This window comes from Lycorma delicatula, chromosome 9 (assembly GCF_047948215.1).
Source record: "Lycorma delicatula isolate Av1 chromosome 9, ASM4794821v1, whole genome shotgun sequence".
Classification (NCBI taxonomy): Eukaryota; Metazoa; Arthropoda; class Insecta; order Hemiptera; family Fulgoridae; genus Lycorma; species Lycorma delicatula.
In genome coordinates this window covers 92,520,324-92,539,089 of record NC_134463.1, presented here as the reverse complement: position 1 = coordinate 92,539,089, position 18,766 = coordinate 92,520,324, and the positions used below count along the sequence as shown (strand labels likewise).

Below are 18,766 nucleotides of genomic sequence, written 5' to 3'. Positions count from 1 at the left end.
AATTTGAAAGAAACTTTTTGGACTTCAAGGAATATGAAAATCAATTTCAATTATTTAGTTTTCCTTTGTCCATTGATGTTGAACCTGTTGACGAAAATTTACAATTGGAACTAATCAAAATTCAGTGCGATTCCATATTGAAAAATAAATATATGGATGTTGGGATTCTACATTTCTATAGTTATTTATCACCGGAGCAATTTCCCAATGTGTTATTATCAATTAAACATATTTTATCTATGTTCAGTAGCACATATTTGTACAAACAACTATTTTCCACTTTAAAAAATAATAAAACTGTGGAAAGATCAAGATTAACAGACAAGCTTGTGCAAGTAATTTTAAAAATAACTACAGCTCAACAAATTCAACCAAATTTTGAAGATTTGATTAATGAAAAGTGTTGTCAAGTTTCTTAAAAAAAAAAAATTATTTAATTTAAATAATGTTAAATTGAAAAAAAGAAATTTTCTTACATACTTATGTATTTTTTTATGTTTATATTCTGTTTATTATTATTTGGTACATATTGATTTGTTCATAATAAAATCTATTTTTCATCTTTATTTCCATTTATTTTTTTTTGTTTTATAGTCCACGATTTAATATATAATACTTAATATGACCCTCAGTGGTTAATGAGTTTGACATGCCTGCTTTATCGGGTAGCATCACCTTGGAGAATGGAATGCCTCAAGGAAGTGTATTAAGTGCCACCTTGTTTGCTATAGCCGTCAACAGTATTACTAAATGTGTGCAGCCATCTGTTTCATGTTCTTTTTCTGTTGATGATTTTTCTGTATATATTACATCCTGTTCAACAGCCACAGCAGAGATGTTAAATTTTAGGTTTATTTTTTGATAGCTGTCTTACGTGGGTCAAACATATCAAACAATTAAAAACAAACTGTTCCAAACTTCTAGATATGCTGTGTTTTCTGAGCTACATCAAAAGGGGAGCCGATCGGTCAAGTATGTTGTGTTTTTATTACACCTTAGTTTGTTCCCATTTAGATTATGGTTCTTTCAGCTACTCTTCAGCCCATCATACCGTGCTTAAAATGCTATATGCTGTACATAATGCTTTCCTCCATCTTGCTACAGATGCCTTTAGATCAAGCCCTGTCATAAGCGTAATTTTTTACTGTGGTGAGCTATCTATACTTTGGGACAGATGGGACCAGATTTTAGCATCTTATTTCATTGCTTGTTTTAAACACATCTGAATCGCCTGAATTTTAATGCAGTCCTTGCGAATCCTCATTTACAAAGGTATATGGATCATCCACATTATACACCACATATGGGTATTTGTACCCAGTGTTTGCTATACCTTTTAAATTTTAACACACTTTCTATTTTTACAATTTATCCCTGTTCATTTCCTCTGTAGACAATCAACGCTAGAGTTTAATTTTGATCTTACCATACACAATAAAAAACCAACAGCTCCTTTTGTCTTTCAGTAAATGTTTTACCATCTTCTCTTGTCAGAGATTTGTCTGGACAAATCCAGACGCAGTAGTGGACACAAATGGATCAAAGCAGAATAATACCGTAGGATGCTCATTTGTAGTTAATGATGGAACTTATATGTATAGTCTACTTGGCATTACAAGTGTTTACTGCTGAACTGTACGCTGTCAATAAGGCTTTGAATATACTGACAGACAAAAAAAAAAACGTTTTTAATATTTCTCTAAATGTGATACCATTTCTTGAATTGCTTTTTTGCATACATTACAGATCTGTAAATACAATTTTTCTATCACCCTTAGTTTTAAATAAATTGCGCTTCAAAAAAAATTAAGGCAAAATATAGTTAAAATCTGTAAAATTTATAATTTTGCGTGGCCATACCTGTGTTAGAATGATTTCACTGATGCTTTTCTTTTATAAATAGCCACAGGCACATTCCAAATTAATGTCCAATAGTAATCGGCTAGCATGTTAGTAGTCCATTTTCCTTTATAGCAGCTTTCCATCACCGAAATGTTGTGGTGGAATTGTTCACCATATTTGTCACTTACGTCTCTGAGGTTGTCCAGCAAAAAATCTAGATGTGAGTGGAGGAAATGTATTTTCAAAAACATATTACATTCCATAGCTCTGTATGAATTAAGAACTTGATTAAAAATACTGTGGTAATTGTCGGGAAATTGTGGTAATTGTTTGCCGAGAAAAGTTTTGCAAACATCTTTAAGTGAAGCCCAAGCTGAACTTTCTACATTATTTATCATTGAGTTAAATAAATCATCTTCGACCAACTCTGTTATTTGAGGACCAGGAAATATTCCTTCTTTAATTTTTCCGTCACTTACATTCAAAAATCTGGGACTAACTATCCTTCTTCATTGCTTTTACAAAATTTTTCATTAGTCCTGGCTTGATATGGTGAGGGGGTAAAAATATTTTTTTGGGTTCAACTAAGGGCTCATGAATAATATTATTCCCATTTGGAGTTAAGTTGTCTTGTTTCTCCTACTCTTTGGTAACATAATGTTTATCCGTAGCTCGGCTGTCACATTTGCAAAAAAACATTACATGAAATGACAAAGCCTTCCATGTACCTTTCAGCCATCCTCTTAAATATACAGAACAATTAGTGCATACTATATGAGGAGCCTATGTCTTATCCTGATTACCAATTTTACACTGAAAGTACAAATGATATGCTTTCTTAATTAAAGGTGTAATGTTTTATTCTATTTGATTTTACGGTAAACTCACCACATACATAACAGAAGGCATCCACATCATTTACACAATTTCAAGGCATTATGACACTGCACTGTTAACAACCTTAAGACAACAATAAGACTAAACAAGATTAATTCATTCCTAAATCCAGTGCTTAATACAAACAACACAGCTGTGTTTTCAGCTACATGTTTTGTCACTAATTTATATTTTGTAAGTTTACATTTGTTTTAATATTATGTTTACAACTCTGATATTAATTTTAAATATGTTTTAAGAGATATTTCAGCTGTGATATTAGTTTTAAGTTTTAATTTTTTAGTTTTTTGTTAAAATATTTTATTCTGGGCAATAACACGAAAGTGGTTTTCACCCTCTAAAAAAAAAAATGTGTCATAGAAATTTGCCTTGTACTAGTGCAGGCCATGCTGAATCACACAATGTTCATCATTAACATAATAGTTTACCTGGCATTCAACAGAAAATGGACACATTGGAAATGACCATTTCGTTCATAAGTGCTGATATACCAAAGAATGTTTATTTGGTACAGAAAGAATAATATGATTTTCTGTTTATTTTTCGTGTCTTGCTTCAATAAAAAACCGATTTTTAAAAGTTTTTATTTACTTTTTGTTGGCTATATTTACATTAATTTTCTCGGAATTAAGTTCTCTCCAAGTTTTGTTACTAAATCTTCCACATTGATTAGTCGTTCAACAAAGCTAGTGTACTAAAAACCTAAAAAAAACTTGTTTTTCGACACTGAATTTTGTGTTTACATAGTTATCTTAAAAACTTCTGGAGTTACAGTTCTGCAACCTGTTTTTATCCTATCTCTCATCTCAAATTACATAAGAACACCATTTTTACAATTTAATTTGGGTCCCAAAAACAAAAAATTACAGTCGGGCTTCTTATTATAAGAATAGCTGAAATCCAGGCAATATCTTTTGCTAGCTGTAACTCAAAAACAAAGTGTTTCCAGGCCTATGTTTATATCACCTTTTTATTACTATTTTCACCAGTAGAATATATCCTGAAAGTTTCTTCGTGGGGAAACTATGTATATATCAACCGTTTACTGTATAACATTCATTTCTTCTTTTTTCTCCTGTTCATGTTTTGGGTCAGATGATAAATTATTTTTGGATCTTCATTTCTTTATCTTTCCACAACTCCTCTTTGATACTTTTAGATTATTATTTAATCCCTCATGTTTTATATTATACATTGTTACTTCAATTTCTTTGTCTTCTTAATTTAGGTTAAAAGTTATTTCAGTCTTCTTATCACCTTTTCATCTCGTTAGTATCGCATAGTAAGTTACAAAATAAAATACATTTGATACATATATATGTATCTACTACTCTGATCTAATTCTTTGCTTTTGGTCTAAAAATTTACTACTATATTAGTAATATCTTGGTAATTATTCTTTCTAATCTCAATTAGTAGTTTATTCAGATTCATTCACATCACAGTAATCTTTAATTACTTTAACTCTCGGACTTTGTTTAAAATTTCTTAAATGGCAGCTGACTTTTAAAGATCTTGAATATTACAGTTTTAACATGTATATGTAAGAGTAGTTTTTTGTTATACACTTATGTAATAATCTAATACTCTCCTATCTGCATAATAACAAAATATTGTGTACATAATCTATGTTTAATTGGTTGAATATAACATACGATTAATAACAAATATCATTTTCTAGTACTTGCTGTTGATTGTATGTTGTTTTCCAAACAATTGGGTCTTTATAGTCCCAATCACTTTACCGGCTAACACGTAAGTTTTGAATTTTTTCCTGGTGGATGAATTCAATTGTTTTTATTTCATAATTTTACATTTGGATCCAGCTAAAAATGATGAATTCATCGCAAGTCATTATGTGATCTAAAAAACTATTACCTTTCATTAAAAACAGTTGTTTAGATTATGAACAATAAATTCAGATGTCTATGATTTTGAGTCAGTCATCTCGGTACACGTGTTGCAATAATTCAGCTTATCATGGATATTGGAATGGACAGTCTCACACTACAAATTTCCCAAATTTTTATGCGCTTGTCCTCGCAAATAAGATCATGAATTTGATTTTGTAAAGTCTCAATTGAAACGTCCACCGATCTGCTACTCTGGAAATTGTTGATGCTTGTTCTGCCTGATTTAAACTGTTCAATATATTTTTAATATTTGCCTCGTTAATACACTTTTACCGTACTCTTTTAATATCCACAAGTGAATTTTGGTTGATTTTACATGTTCAAAAAATAAAAATCTGAAGACACTATTCTTCCACATTACACATTTTAAGCAGGATCAACATATGAAATAAACACAAGATGTTATAATAATGGAATTCGTTTTCGAACAGTTAATATTTTCTAATGTTTAAATGTTTGTAAAAGTAAAGCAAGTATTATAGGCATAATATCAATATATTAATTCTGTAGTTAAGCTACATATGTCGGTTTACTACTGATAGTAAGTTACTATATCAGCTACTATTTTACATCGGTTAAAGATTTACTGTGAGGTACGACTTTTCCTAATTATTCTTTTGTAACATAAACATTTTATTTTTTACAGATACTGGTGGTTAAGATTACAGTGTCTGGGTGAACTTAGTGATTGGATTGAGCTTGAAAAATTATCAAAAAGCAAGAAGTCTCCTGTTGGATATGAGGTGACTTCACTCTTATTACATATATTATTTTATCATTATTCTGATTTTTATGTAGTTAAGGTTTTTTGTATTATTTTTATAATTTTTTGCCTTTTAACATGTGTTTATTTTTCTGTTTTAGCCTTTCGTTGATATTTGTTTAAAGTATGATAATAAACTAGAAGCACAGAAATATATGCCAAAGATTAAAGATGAAATGAAAGTTAAATATTTTGTTAAATTGGGGTTAGTATACGTTTATTTCAATTAATTTTTTATGACTATAAAAACATTTCAGTTTTTGGTACATTTTCTTGACATTATAGCTCTATAGCTATTCTGCAAGAAGTAAAGTATGGTAATCAGTCAAAAAATGGGGTACAAAATTTTTTTACATTTCTTGACGTTTCATGAGCCAGGAACTCCAAAAAGCGAAAAAAATGAGGGGTAATTTTCATACGTATGTACATGTGTGAAGCTTAATTACTTTTGACTGAATAAACCATTTTTGATGAAATGTTGTACAGAGACTTGTTTACATGGGTTAATTGGTTGGTAAAATTTTGGGAGTAAATTTTCTCAAAATTTTGCAAACATAACTTCACTTTGTAGTAAACTCAGTATATGTATGCATGCTTATCTTAGAATTTTTTTTTTAATTTTTCCCAAAGACTTCTCCTTCCCAAAAAATCGAGAAAAACTATCTTTTTATTTATCTCATATGTTTTAACCAAATTTGTTAATGTCTTCCTAGGTGTAGTCATAGTGCAAGTAACCAACAAAAAAAAAAAAATACTTTGGGGGCAATATTGTAGGTGGGGAAGCTGATCAAAGTTTAAAATGTTGATTTTTGAATTTATCAAATTTTTTAATTTATATCAACTCTTAATATTATTAAAAGTTTAACAAACTTTTAGTAAAAATATTACAATAAAATTTCATCATAATCCACCCCCACATCCAAAAAGTAAATCTTAGATTAACTTTTTATTGGTTTTATATATTTAGTTTCTTCCGTTTAACATAGTAAATGTAGAAAAATCAAAAAGTTTCTTGGAAGGTGATTTTGGAGTTGGAGGACCAGAAAAAAAAATTTATTGCTCGTAATTTTACAATAAAATTTCATCATAAACTACCCCCACCCTAAAAAAGAAATCTTATGGAACCTTTTTCATGTATAATTATTTTTCCACTATATATGAATAAATAACCAATGCCAGGAGAATATTGCAACTGTCTTGTCAGCTTTTTATTTTAATTGCATGTATAAAAAAAAAAAACTAAAAGGGAGGGTTTAAACTTCATCAATATTTTATTAACTTTTACTTATTTTTTATCATAATTTTATTTGTCCTACTCTGCTGACGATTATATTTACTAATTTTAAATGTAGTAAAATAAATTTAATTTATACACCCTGTATACTCCATGCCAGTTGATCTGCCAATACAAACTTTTGGTGTTGTTTTTTTTTTAACATAACTTGTATATTCTGTAGGATGCTGGTGGCTTACACTTAAGTATTGTTTTTATACTTTAAGTTTGTGTAAAGTATATTTGTTCTGTAATAAGATAAATCTGTGGCATACTTTGGTTTTACTTATCTTTACACTAGAAGGACAAATAAATACGTTTTATCTATTCATTTATTTTTCCCCTGCTTAGTTAAATTAGTACAATGAATTATAATAATTGCATCATAAAAGAAACAAATTAGTTTGTTGCTGTGTACTACCTGCCTCAGGTTTGTTTGTGGTTGTAACACATACAAAGCTCCAGATGTACAAGAGGAACCAGTTACAGTTACCTTTTCTGAATTTAATGGTGTTTATGCAACCAGTTCCTTTAGTGAACAGACTGAAGGTATTGTGTCTAGATCTAAATATCAGCTGCAATTTTGTGGGCCTCATATATTGATTTAGTGCGATGAATTTGTCTCAGAGAGGAAGCCAACAGAGAATTTCTTCCCTAGAAGCATGGGATCTTGTTATTCTTGAAAATACCTCTGTCATTTTTTTTGGAAATATATTGTGAACTCATTTCATGTTGCCTCCCACTAATTACAGTTATGCAATTTAAAATTCATTAAATATAAATTTTTGTATTAAATTAATTTCTTTTTGCCATTATCGTTGGTTTTTAAACTGCACCTCTAGATTACTGATCTTGAATTATGAAAGATTTTGTTTTATTTATAAAAATTAATTAAAAAAATTACCTCTAAGTAAAAAAAATGACAGCTTATTGTTTTTAAAACAGGATTGATTGAAAATATTACTTTGATCATTTGTTATACATTTCAAATGATAATTTTATTTTACATTAAAAATAACAATAAAACACAATTTATCTGCATCCCATTTAATGTGTGCATAAATACATGCTCAAAATAATTTTCAATAAATTCTTCTGAATTTTGAATTATTTTATACTATTTTTCTATATGTAATAAATTTACTTTAACATTATTTAATGTATAGGCATTTAAATAATTAATATGCACTTAAACATATTTATTTTTTATCTTGTACTTTGTTTTTATATTTATAATTTATCTTACATTGATGTGATCTATATAAGTTATTTTATGTTCCAATCAGAATAAACATTTACTTATTTATTTATACTTAAAAGTGAATAAAAAATCCAAAAGAACCCCTCTGAAAGAACACAAAAGTAGAACCCTAGACTGATAATTGTAATTTATACCTATGATCTGCAAGTATTTATATTAGTTATCACTTAATTTTTTACACAGTTAAGTTTTAAATGTTAACATATTTTTATTTATTAATGAAATCTTGATAATTTTACTTACAGAATGTTGCAAGAAGCGAATCAGTTTGCTGTAGAACATCGGGATACAGAGGGAATAAAATATGTACAAGCCCAAATGCAATTAGCTAAAAAATAAGTATTAGCTTAGTATCCTTTACTGTTTTCATATACAACCAGTAAATAAATACAATTTTTGTAAGTAAAGCATGAACAGTAAATGTTATTTATTAGTATTTATAATTTACTTATATGTTTAGTTTATGGCAATACTAGAGACATAGCCATTAAGTTATAAAAACATACAATCTGAGCTTTTCAAATCATAATAAAAAACTATTTTTCTGTATTTTTAGAATTAAAACTTATACTATATTGCAGTTCATAAAATTACCATTTGATTATTTTCAATAAAATTATAATTCAGTGGGAAACAAGGAACTGGGAAATTTTAAAGCATCTCTCATGAAAGTAAAAAATTCAGCCTACACGTTTTATTGTTGAAAACAAAAGGTAAATTACAGGCCATTAAGTGTCCCAACACAAAAAAATTCAAGTTCTAAAAACAACGTTCATAAGATAATGGCTATTCGAACATATGCATTCCTGGAAGCAAATGCTAAGACTTTGCATGGTACTTTGAAACACTTCCATGGGAATTGCAGCGATTTCTTCTCAAATCCTCATTTTCAACTCGGCGATTGTCATCAGGCAAGTGGTGTACATTTTACTTATGTGGTGGTCCCATAAAAAGAAATTGCACACCAACAAATCTGGTGATTTTGGGGGCCAATGAGTGTCGCCAAACCATGAAATTACGTGGTTACCAAAGAGTTATAGAACGGCTGCCATTACGCTCTGGTAGTATGGGCAATGGCTCCACTTTGTTGAAACCAAGGGTTATGAAGATCAGGAAAATTTTGAAGATGTTGTGCTGCAAAAGTTTAGAGCATAACAACATATCATTCAGTCGTTAGTCGTTGAATTTTTTCTCTCGTCCTCAAAGAAGTAAGGCCCAATCACTTCTTGTGTTGATACAGCACACGAAACTGTTACCTTTTGGCTGTGTAATGGTCATTCATGCAATTGATGAGAGTTTTCAACTGCCCAATATCTGCAATTCTACTTGTTTACATATCCTTTCTTTTATGTTTAGCCTCCGAAACCACCATAAAGTATTATTTCAGAGGATATGTATGAAAAATGTAAATGAAGTGTAGTCTTGTACAGTCTCAGGTCAACCATTCCTGAGATATGTGGTTAATTGAAACCCAACCACCAAATAATATCGGTATCCATAATCTAATATTCAAATCCATATAAAAGTGACTGCCTTTACTAGGATTTGAACCTTAGAATTCTCGACTTCAAAATCAGCTGATTTGTGATGATGAGTTCACACTAGACCAACCCAGTATGATTGTTTACATACCTACTGGATATCGAAATGAGCCTTATCTGACATGAAAACGTTGTCAAAAAAATTGGGTTCGTCATTAATCTTTTCAATTGTTTTATACAGAACTGTTGTCACACCATATAGTCTGATGGTGTCAGTTTCTGTACAAGTTGAATTTTGTGAGGGTAAAACTTCAAATCACTGTGGAGTATTCAGCGAACAGTTGTTCAGTTTAGGTTCAATGCTGCTGCATGTTTCCTTGCTCATCATCGTGGGCTCCTTCCAGTTGAGGTACAAATTGCATCAGTATTTTCTGGGCTTTATTGAGTTCGTTGACCTCCTGGTAGTTTCTGTTTTAGAACTAAACCTGTCTTCTCAAAATTCTCAACCCATGTATTGTTGGCATGGCAAGATAGAATGCAACCGTGATGTTCTAAATTGTAGTATTGATGTTGGAATTCCCTCAAGCATCAATCAGACTGTCACCATTCTTGTAAACTGCCTTCACAGCAAATGCACGTTGTGTACTGACCCACCGGTGAATGATTACTAAATGACAGGTAGTTGTGCACAGAAGGACACCACTCCGACCTTTCTACCAGCTACTCAGGGATGCCACTACTACTTTCAAAATTTCACATTTCCCTGCGCCACCCTCTATCTGTCAGTACTATTAAAATTAAGACTTCCCTGTTAGTTTTATCTACCCTTGTTCAATAAGCCATTGCCTTATTTGTATTTACCTATCCATCTATATATCATCTTTGTGCTTGATAATCTCTTATAGTGTTTATTTTTTTCAGATGGTGTAATGCTTAATAAGGTAATTTTTATTTGGTTTATCATTCTTTGATAAAATCATAAATTGAAAATTTCTTAAAAACCATTAACCAAAAAATAAATAAAAATGTTAACCGATGTCCTTTTTGATTTTTTTTTACATTCTTCATCTGTAGATACATGAGAATTATTAAACGTAAATATAGATATAAAAACTAAATGTTTGTAAAATAAACCTTAATTGTATGTTGTGAACTGTATAATGAATTTCTTTCTTGTACTCTTATGTACAAATAAATGAATAAATTAATTAAAAGTGGTATTGACTAACTACAGGGATATGACATAGTAAATTTATTTAGGTAAGATTTGTGATATGTTTTCGATGGTAATTTGCATTAGTTACTTTATTTACAAAAACTATTTGTCTCCTTCTAACTGCCTTATATTATTATTTCTTTTTTTCGTATTAAGTGATTTTGCAGAAATCTTTGCTTCATATTAAGAAAAAGAAATAGCTTTTTTCTGATGTAATTTTTTTTCTAATCAGCGACTGAGATGATTAACATACTCCTCTATAGTTTAATTTTTCAAATGATATTAGTGATCACTTTAAAAGTGTTCATAAACTATGACAACTTTTAAGTTACTTTTCAACCATTTAACTTAGAAGAATTAAATTTAACAAAACTTCTACCTCAAAACAATGTTTTGTTTTTTTTTTTTTGTATGAGATTACCATTACATAGGAGTCAACTCAAAAATTTCAAATGGAAAAGGTAGGATTGTTATGCATAATTTTAAAGAACATTGAAAACAAAAATTTAGATGTAAAAAAAGATTGTGCTACGTTGTATTACTGCCCAACATTGAAATAAAAAAAAAAATTTAATTTATAAAATAAAAACTACCTCAAAGCAATCTATTTTTTAGGTATGAGAATGTTACTTGGATGTATTGTTTGATGAGAGTAAAGACAAAAATCCATATGTTTGATTGATGCTGTACTTTCAAGAGATGCAACAAGTACTGTAAAAAAAAGTGGGTATGATTTTCTGAAAATATAAAGTATACATAGTTACTTGTATTTGTAGTATACATAGAATATAATTGTTTATTTTTTTCAGGTTACATAACCATAAACAGGATACAGACCACAAATTATTGTTCTGTAATTATTGATTGTTACATAAGAATATTTAATTATTATAAATTGTGATATTTAAAACTTTTGCCATAAGTTTACCCTATAATAGCTAAAATATTTATTTTATAAAAATTTGTAAATGGATGTATGTAAGGATGTGTGTTTTGTATAAGTACATATTGCTTTAATATACATAATACTGTAATATAATAGTGCTTTAATGTAATTATGTTAGATACATTCCTGAAATTTCTTAATTTTATATTTTTGTTGTATGTATATATTAAGTTCATTTATATATTGGATGTATGTGTAATGTTGATGATATCACTGTATTATAATTTTCTTTTTGTATTAATGTAAAATATATATATACATATAAACTTAGATTGATTTTTTTTTTGTAGTTTTTAATATTTTATAACTTGATACATTTATTACTCTTGTATAAAAAATATTTGCATATTTTATATAATCATTGCACGTTAGGAAAATTTTCCTGTTAAAACATCATTGTTGCAATATTATATGTTATAGATTTGCAAATGGTTTTTTTGTATTATTTTTCCTCCTTACATTTAAAACTAAATTGTTAAAAAATTGTCTATTATTAACCTCTCAGTGATCAGACAACCTAAATATTGGCAAAAAGAAGGCCACACAAGATACTCTTGATAAGTGAAAAGAATAAAACTAGGTTCAACATGGCTTCACAAAATAGGTTCAACCACCAGGTTGGTTTAGTGGGGAACTCCTTATCCCAAATCAGCTGATTTGTGATATGTTAATATTAATATTAATTGTGATATAAAGTCGAGGTTCTAAGGTTCAAATTTTAATAAAGGCAGTTACTTTTATATGGATTTGAATACTAGATCGTGGTTATCGGTGTTCTTTGATGGTTAGGTTTCATTTAACTACACATCTGAGGAATGGTCGACCTGAGACTGCACAAGACTACACTTCATTTACATTTATACATACCATCCTCATTCATCCTCTTAAGTAATGCCTTACGGTGGTTCCATAGAGGCTAAACAGAAAAAGATAGAGGTTCAACATGACTGATTAAAAAAAAAGGTTATCAACATTTCAAGAAGCTAAAACTAAAAATATTTGATTTTAATCTGTTGCCCTTTAGATTTTAATCTGATGCCCTTGTGATTTTTTATCTACTCCTGAAGGAAGAATTTTTTTTAACCATGTATTTTTATCAATATATTTATTTTTCAGAATCCTATGCGTGATACTGCATATATACTGAGTTCAATATTTCACAAAAAGATTTGATATTGTGGATGTCATTTTTTTCCTAATCAAAATCCTTTGTCGCATCTTGTATTCAAATTTTTGTACTGTACATTAAATTCTGTAATTAATCATATATAGTCTTGTGTAAGCCATGCCATATATATATATATATATATATAAAACACAATTTTTGTGTTATTTTAATCACTTCAGTAACTGAAGCTATTTCTAAATATGAAGCGAGGTGAAGCTGTCTGATCAATGTTATCAGTATCTTAAAGAAAACTGATGTTTCTTATAAACTTGCTTTCAAGTTCCATTGCTTTGTAAGTATTATTTTTATGTAAATTATTTTAAACTTAGATTTTTTTAATTATTTTTTATGACTGCATAAATCAGCATTTATGACTCCATTTATCAGTCCATTATCCAAGTCCCTTTGATGGGACTGTTTGGGACTTGCAGTCCTCCCAGTACTTTTTCATATGTTCCAATCTTTGTGTTTTTTCTATTGTTGAAAATGTGAGTTTTTTCAAATGAGTGTGAAAAGCGGATGTTTTTTTTAACTTTCAGGACCGTTAGATATTGCTTCAGAGGATGAGATGAATGATTTGTACTATTTAGATTTTCATGTTAAATCCTTTTATTTAAACCTGACTAACCATCTTTTGTTGGCTTTCAATTTCCCTTGTTTTTTGTTGCTGCTTTATCCATTGCCTAAAAAGTTAATCAGTTTATGTATTGATCAAAATAACACCCCCAAACTGATTTGTTTTAAAAATGAAGTCAATAATTCTTCAATTTTACCGTTAGGTTTAGGTTTATCTTCAATAACCAGTTTATTTTGCTAAGGATTTATATCTGTTATCTGTACTATGTTATTATTTGATAATACATCCAGTTGAATTTTTATACTTATTTAGGTGTTTATTTAAATAAATAATTAACTAATAAATCGTCATACATAATATTTAAAAAATACTAATCTTTTTGATGACTGGTTGTATGTGACAACTAGTAAAATAATTTTCATTTTTGTCTGTTATCAGACAGAATAATGTATTATTTTAACTTTACATTGGTGTAAAATTACATTTGATATTTTAGTTAAAATGATGTTATCATTTGTAATATTACAAGAAATAAATGTTTTTGCTCATTGATTGATTATAAAACTTATATAATCAATAGTATCATGTCATGTCCCACTGTGTTTCATTAACATAATAAACTTGTGAGACAAGTTCATTAATTGTAAACAGAGTGAAAAGTAACAATATTCCATAGAATAATTATATACAAGATTCTAATGTTATATGTTAATGAAAAGATAAATAACTGATTTGAGAGCCAATAGAATTAATTCATTTGTGAAAATCTTTGGCAAAGTTTTCAGATCTGCCCACAATTTTAGCAATTTTATTTTTTAAAAGATGTTAAAATATTTTCATTTTTATAATGGAAGAAGCAGAGTGATATTTAAAAATATAAGTTGAACTAATGTAATAAGTACAGTATATACTATACCAATGCTGTATTCCCTTAATAAAAATGCAATCACAGCAACAGGAATGATGGATTACTATTGTGTGTAAGAGTAGTTTCTGTTCACATTTTGTTGACTGGGTTGCATAAAATTAATTTTATAATATTTACTTTAAATTTTGACCCTTCAAAGGCACATTATGGTTTCTTTAAAACCTACTATTTCACTTTAACAACCAAATATTGTTGAAATCAGCTCTACTGTCAAATACAAAATTCTTTGGTTGTGTAATTGTTACATTAATTGATTGAAACTGTAATAAAGGGGATTTAATATAAATGTTCACAGAACTATTTTGTACCATTTTGGAAAGAAATTTTTTTTTAGAATACTTCATCAGATGCTTTTAGAATTGTTTGTAAAATGTAAATGGAAAAATAATATAAGAAATCATGTACAGGAGTAGGTTTATTAGTCACTGCTTACATTTTTAGGCATTTTATATAAATGAAAAGGTCTTTTGGAAATGTTCCAGTTAAAGAAGTCAGATGAAATGATACAATTTACCATCTTGTCAGTTGTTGATACACATAACTGATGAAACTGTTAAAACATTTGTACTTTTATTAATTAGACTTTCTATTTAATATGATTTTTTAGACTGAAATTTGTATGTTGAATCATCAGTTCAGTGGTAAAAAAAAGAGTATTTTATATTATCTACTTCATTTTATGTTTTTATGGTTTCATTTAATATTTTACATTTGCGATATACTGTTTTACAGTTTGCTTTTCCTAATCCAAGTAATACTGCTCGTAGATTTTCTATTCTTAATTCTTGATGAAGTAATTTACCACTTATCCAACTAACTCCAAAACTGCAAAAAAAAAAATTAATATCTTTACAGTATAGTCTTTTTTATCCATACATACAGATTATCTATACTACTTTGGCTTTGAGGTATTTTAAATATATATACATTTAATTTGTTTTTTTTTCTTATGAAACTTAGAAAAACTTTTACTTCTTAATTTTAATATGATTTGTTTAATTTCAAGTTTAAAATATTTACAGTATGAAATATATACAGTAGAAAGAATTTGTTAACTTTTTTTGGTGGGAGGGAAATTAAGATTGTTTTCTTATCAGTAAATTAAGGATTGTCAATTATAGATTCATTGGAAAGATGTGTGTGTTTATATAAAAACATAAGATATAACCATTGTAGAACATTGAAATCAACTGCCCCTTGGTGAAAGAAATGTAAGAGATTGATGTGGTAACTATATTGTAAGTATTTTCCCTCTTTGAAAGCGTATTTCTTCAAAATAGATTACATTCTAAGTAAATTTTAACCTTTTATTAAGACATACAATAAAGATGATTTCAAATAAGTTTTTGTGTTTTACACATACATTAAAAATACTTGCACAAGTATTATACTGGAAACTTATATCATTCTACACATATTCTTCAAATTTATAAAAATTAATTTTTATCAAAGATATGGTGTGTTCACACAAAGGAATTGTGTGAATTTTATGATTTGCAGTTATTGTGATATTAATAGGCTAAAAGACATTTCTGGATTATTTTAACTTTCATTCACATGGACCACATCATTGTCCATGTAATCCTTTTATATTACATGTCCATTATTCTTAGATATTTATTTTTATTCTTTTATTTTTACTTATTAGTCTGAATTCTATCGTTTCTGAATAAGCTAGGTGATTTAAGATTTTTAAATTAATCTCGCCAATGAAGGAGAAACACAGGATTTCACGAGGAAGAGGGATTTTTTTCATTTGGACCACTTATGGATCTCAATGAATACCATTCAATTTCCTGTCCTTCCAATATTTAGTCATTCTTTCGCAGTGAATTCTTTCTACTGTCCATGTTTGGCTTTTTGGTTTTTCCTCTGGAAACTTAACTTCTGAAATCAACATTTTGAAAAGAGATCTGTCCAATATAAGTTCTTTTGATATCGTAAGCAGTTTAAGATCTTTTTTGACTTCTTGAGACTATTTTGTTTTAATTTTCCTGTTAAAAAAAAATTTAAATACTTGTTTTGTGTTTTCCATCCTATGCAGATGTCTGTATTTAATCTTCTTTTCCTCAGAATATGATCAATTCTTTCCCAGTTTTTGTAAAGATCTTCCTCTTCTCTAAGATTCCTTCCTCTAGAACTGGACCATGAATTTCTCTTATTATCTTTCTTTCCATTTTTCCAACTCTTCTTTTTGTGAATAAATTCAAGCATTCAGATGCATATAAAGCTGCAAGTCAACAATTTTAATTTCCCCCCAAAAAAAGTTAATAATCAGCTTAAACTAGGTATTTTCTTTCATAAATTAGACTCTACTGCATTTAAACACCTCAACGCTTATTTCAGTTAAACAACATTATGAACACTGCCTTAAAAACTATAATTTAGCTTTAATCTAAACAAAAATAATTACCTCCAAATAGGTACCCACATTTGCTGATTTAATGGAAGAAATCTTGAAAATTTGTTACTCTCACAAAGTGATCTTTTTAAGCAATGTTCTTGCTCTTTATCATGTTGAAGCATAATAAGTGAATCAATTGAACTTAAAACATGGTATGATAAACGATTTAATTCATTTATTTTTATGGTACTTGTATCTCTTTTCACTCTGATGGTACCATCACTACCTGGAGTGCCTGTACCACCATCTGTTGTCATTTGCATTACTACTGTTGTACCTTGTTGTGCCTGTTAATAAATATAAGCATATAAACAAGTTATCATTCTTATACTAGTAGTAAAGGAATAATTGTTATTCTATCACGTAAAATTAACTGTACATAAAAAAATGAGATATAAAAAAATTTAGACACAAGCTTTGAATGTGCTACCAGCCACCATCTTGGAAAAATGTGACTGAACTTAAGTTTTTATTAATAGGCAAAATTTTGAAAGATTAAAAAAATATCCTTGTTCATAGGGGAACAAGGATATAGAAAAGGGTGGGTATTAAGAAAGGGTGATCTACCCTGAAAAAAACACTTTTTTTGTGGATTTTGAGGTCTCAGTGTACCACTTTAGTCAACTCTGGTTTGTCTTTTCTTTTTCTTTTTTTCTTGATCGCTTCCCAATACTTCATTCTGTTAGATCTTGTTTTTTTTAGTTCTTCTGAACAAACCATTGTTGTTATTTTCTTTTCTTTAATTTTAAATCTGGAGTTTGCTTCTTTTAGTATTTTTATATTGTCACAAAAAACCACATTATAATACAAATGACCCCAGTTGTTTGACTCTGTTTTTAGGCAGTGGGAAATCATTCTGCTTATAATCAATCAGGAGATTAGAAGATTTCCCGATTGGAGCAACATAAATAATAATAGTTCTTATAGATTAGCTTAAACATATGCTACAATATAAATTAGTTAAAGAGCCATTTAAGGACAGTTGTAGTTTCCATTAATTATATCTATTACTTGTAATCTTGCTTAATAAGTTATCAAATTTCAAAAATTATGCTGCCTTAAAAAAATAAGTTGATAAACAGGATTAGGGGTATCATACAAATTTATTTTACTTGTACATTGTAAATAACATAGGTTTAATTAATTCTTTGAGTTGTAATCAAATTTTGCTTACTGATAGTGCTTGAAGAGCTAGCCAAAAACTTCCCATTCATCATCATGAATTTTGTGAAGCAAATTTTAGTATATATAAAAAAAATGATATTTTGAAAAGGTAAAAGTATTTGTATAATTCTACAATAATACTATTCACTGTAGGTTTTTATAACATATAATTTATTATTGTAAATAGTAATATAGAGTTCTAGGTAGAGCCATTTATATTTCATAAAAAATAGGAGATTAGGTCTTTACTCAAAATGCATCTGAATTACTAGTTTACCTTTTGAAACAACCTCTGAGTGGGAAACAGAGAATTCTTGGACATTTCCACAAAAAAATCCCTTCATTTATACTTCACAAGCCCCCTGTAAAAATGCAGACACCCTGCTGGCTAATAAAAAGTGCTACACATAGAACCAAAATAACCAATTTCATATGATACTGCCTATGAACAAGGTAGCACACACTTTTTTCAGGAACAAAGCCCTGGCTAAGATAATAAACTGTATTCAATACATGATCATTCACAACATCTAAGGGTAATACCTTCCTGGACTGTGAAGTTATTCCTTCAGGTCAGTGATGTTAACCAATCCTGAGTATTGTTTTATTGGATGCTGTTGACATTTATTAGTGGCTAATGATGATTGTACAATTACAAGAACATCTGAGGAAGTAATATACTAGAAATAGAATGATGTAAAGTAAGGACCAAAGCAAATTTAATAAACTATTCCCTGTTGAATATTGAAGTTATTAACACTAGGTATAATTTCATCACCATCTGGTGTTGTACCTGTCTGCAGATCCCTTATGCCACCATTGTCACCCTTTTGTAGTTTTCAAGCTTCACCTCATCTGTTAACTTCATCCATATTTTATGAACTTTATTTCTTCAGTAAGCCTTCATCTTGCTTCCTTTCTCCTTCTACTGAC

At 28.8% G+C, this 18,766-nt stretch overlaps 1 protein-coding gene across 3 annotated transcripts in view; it reads left to right on the top strand.

Moving 5' to 3' along the window:
• The window catches only part of Vps16A (vacuolar protein sorting 16), a 70,120-nt gene extending 58,256 nt beyond the window's left edge, over positions 1–11,864 (top strand). Inside the window, exons 16-20 of one of the 3 annotated variants that reach the window (XM_075375328.1) lie at positions 5,299–5,395; positions 5,517–5,620; positions 8,195–8,347; positions 11,262–11,369; positions 11,456–11,864. In XM_075375328.1, the coding sequence (XP_075231443.1) occupies positions 5,299–5,395; positions 5,517–5,620; positions 8,195–8,288 (295 nt within the window). In that variant the 3' untranslated portion in view covers positions 8,289–8,347; positions 11,262–11,369; positions 11,456–11,864. Of the gene's footprint in view, positions 1–5,298; positions 5,396–5,516; positions 5,621–8,194; positions 8,348–10,351; positions 10,374–11,261; positions 11,370–11,455 lie in introns of those variants that run through there. The other 2 variants (XM_075375329.1, XM_075375330.1) reach the window with 2 other exon arrangements.
• The last annotated feature ends 6,902 nt before the right edge of the window (positions 11,865–18,766 follow it).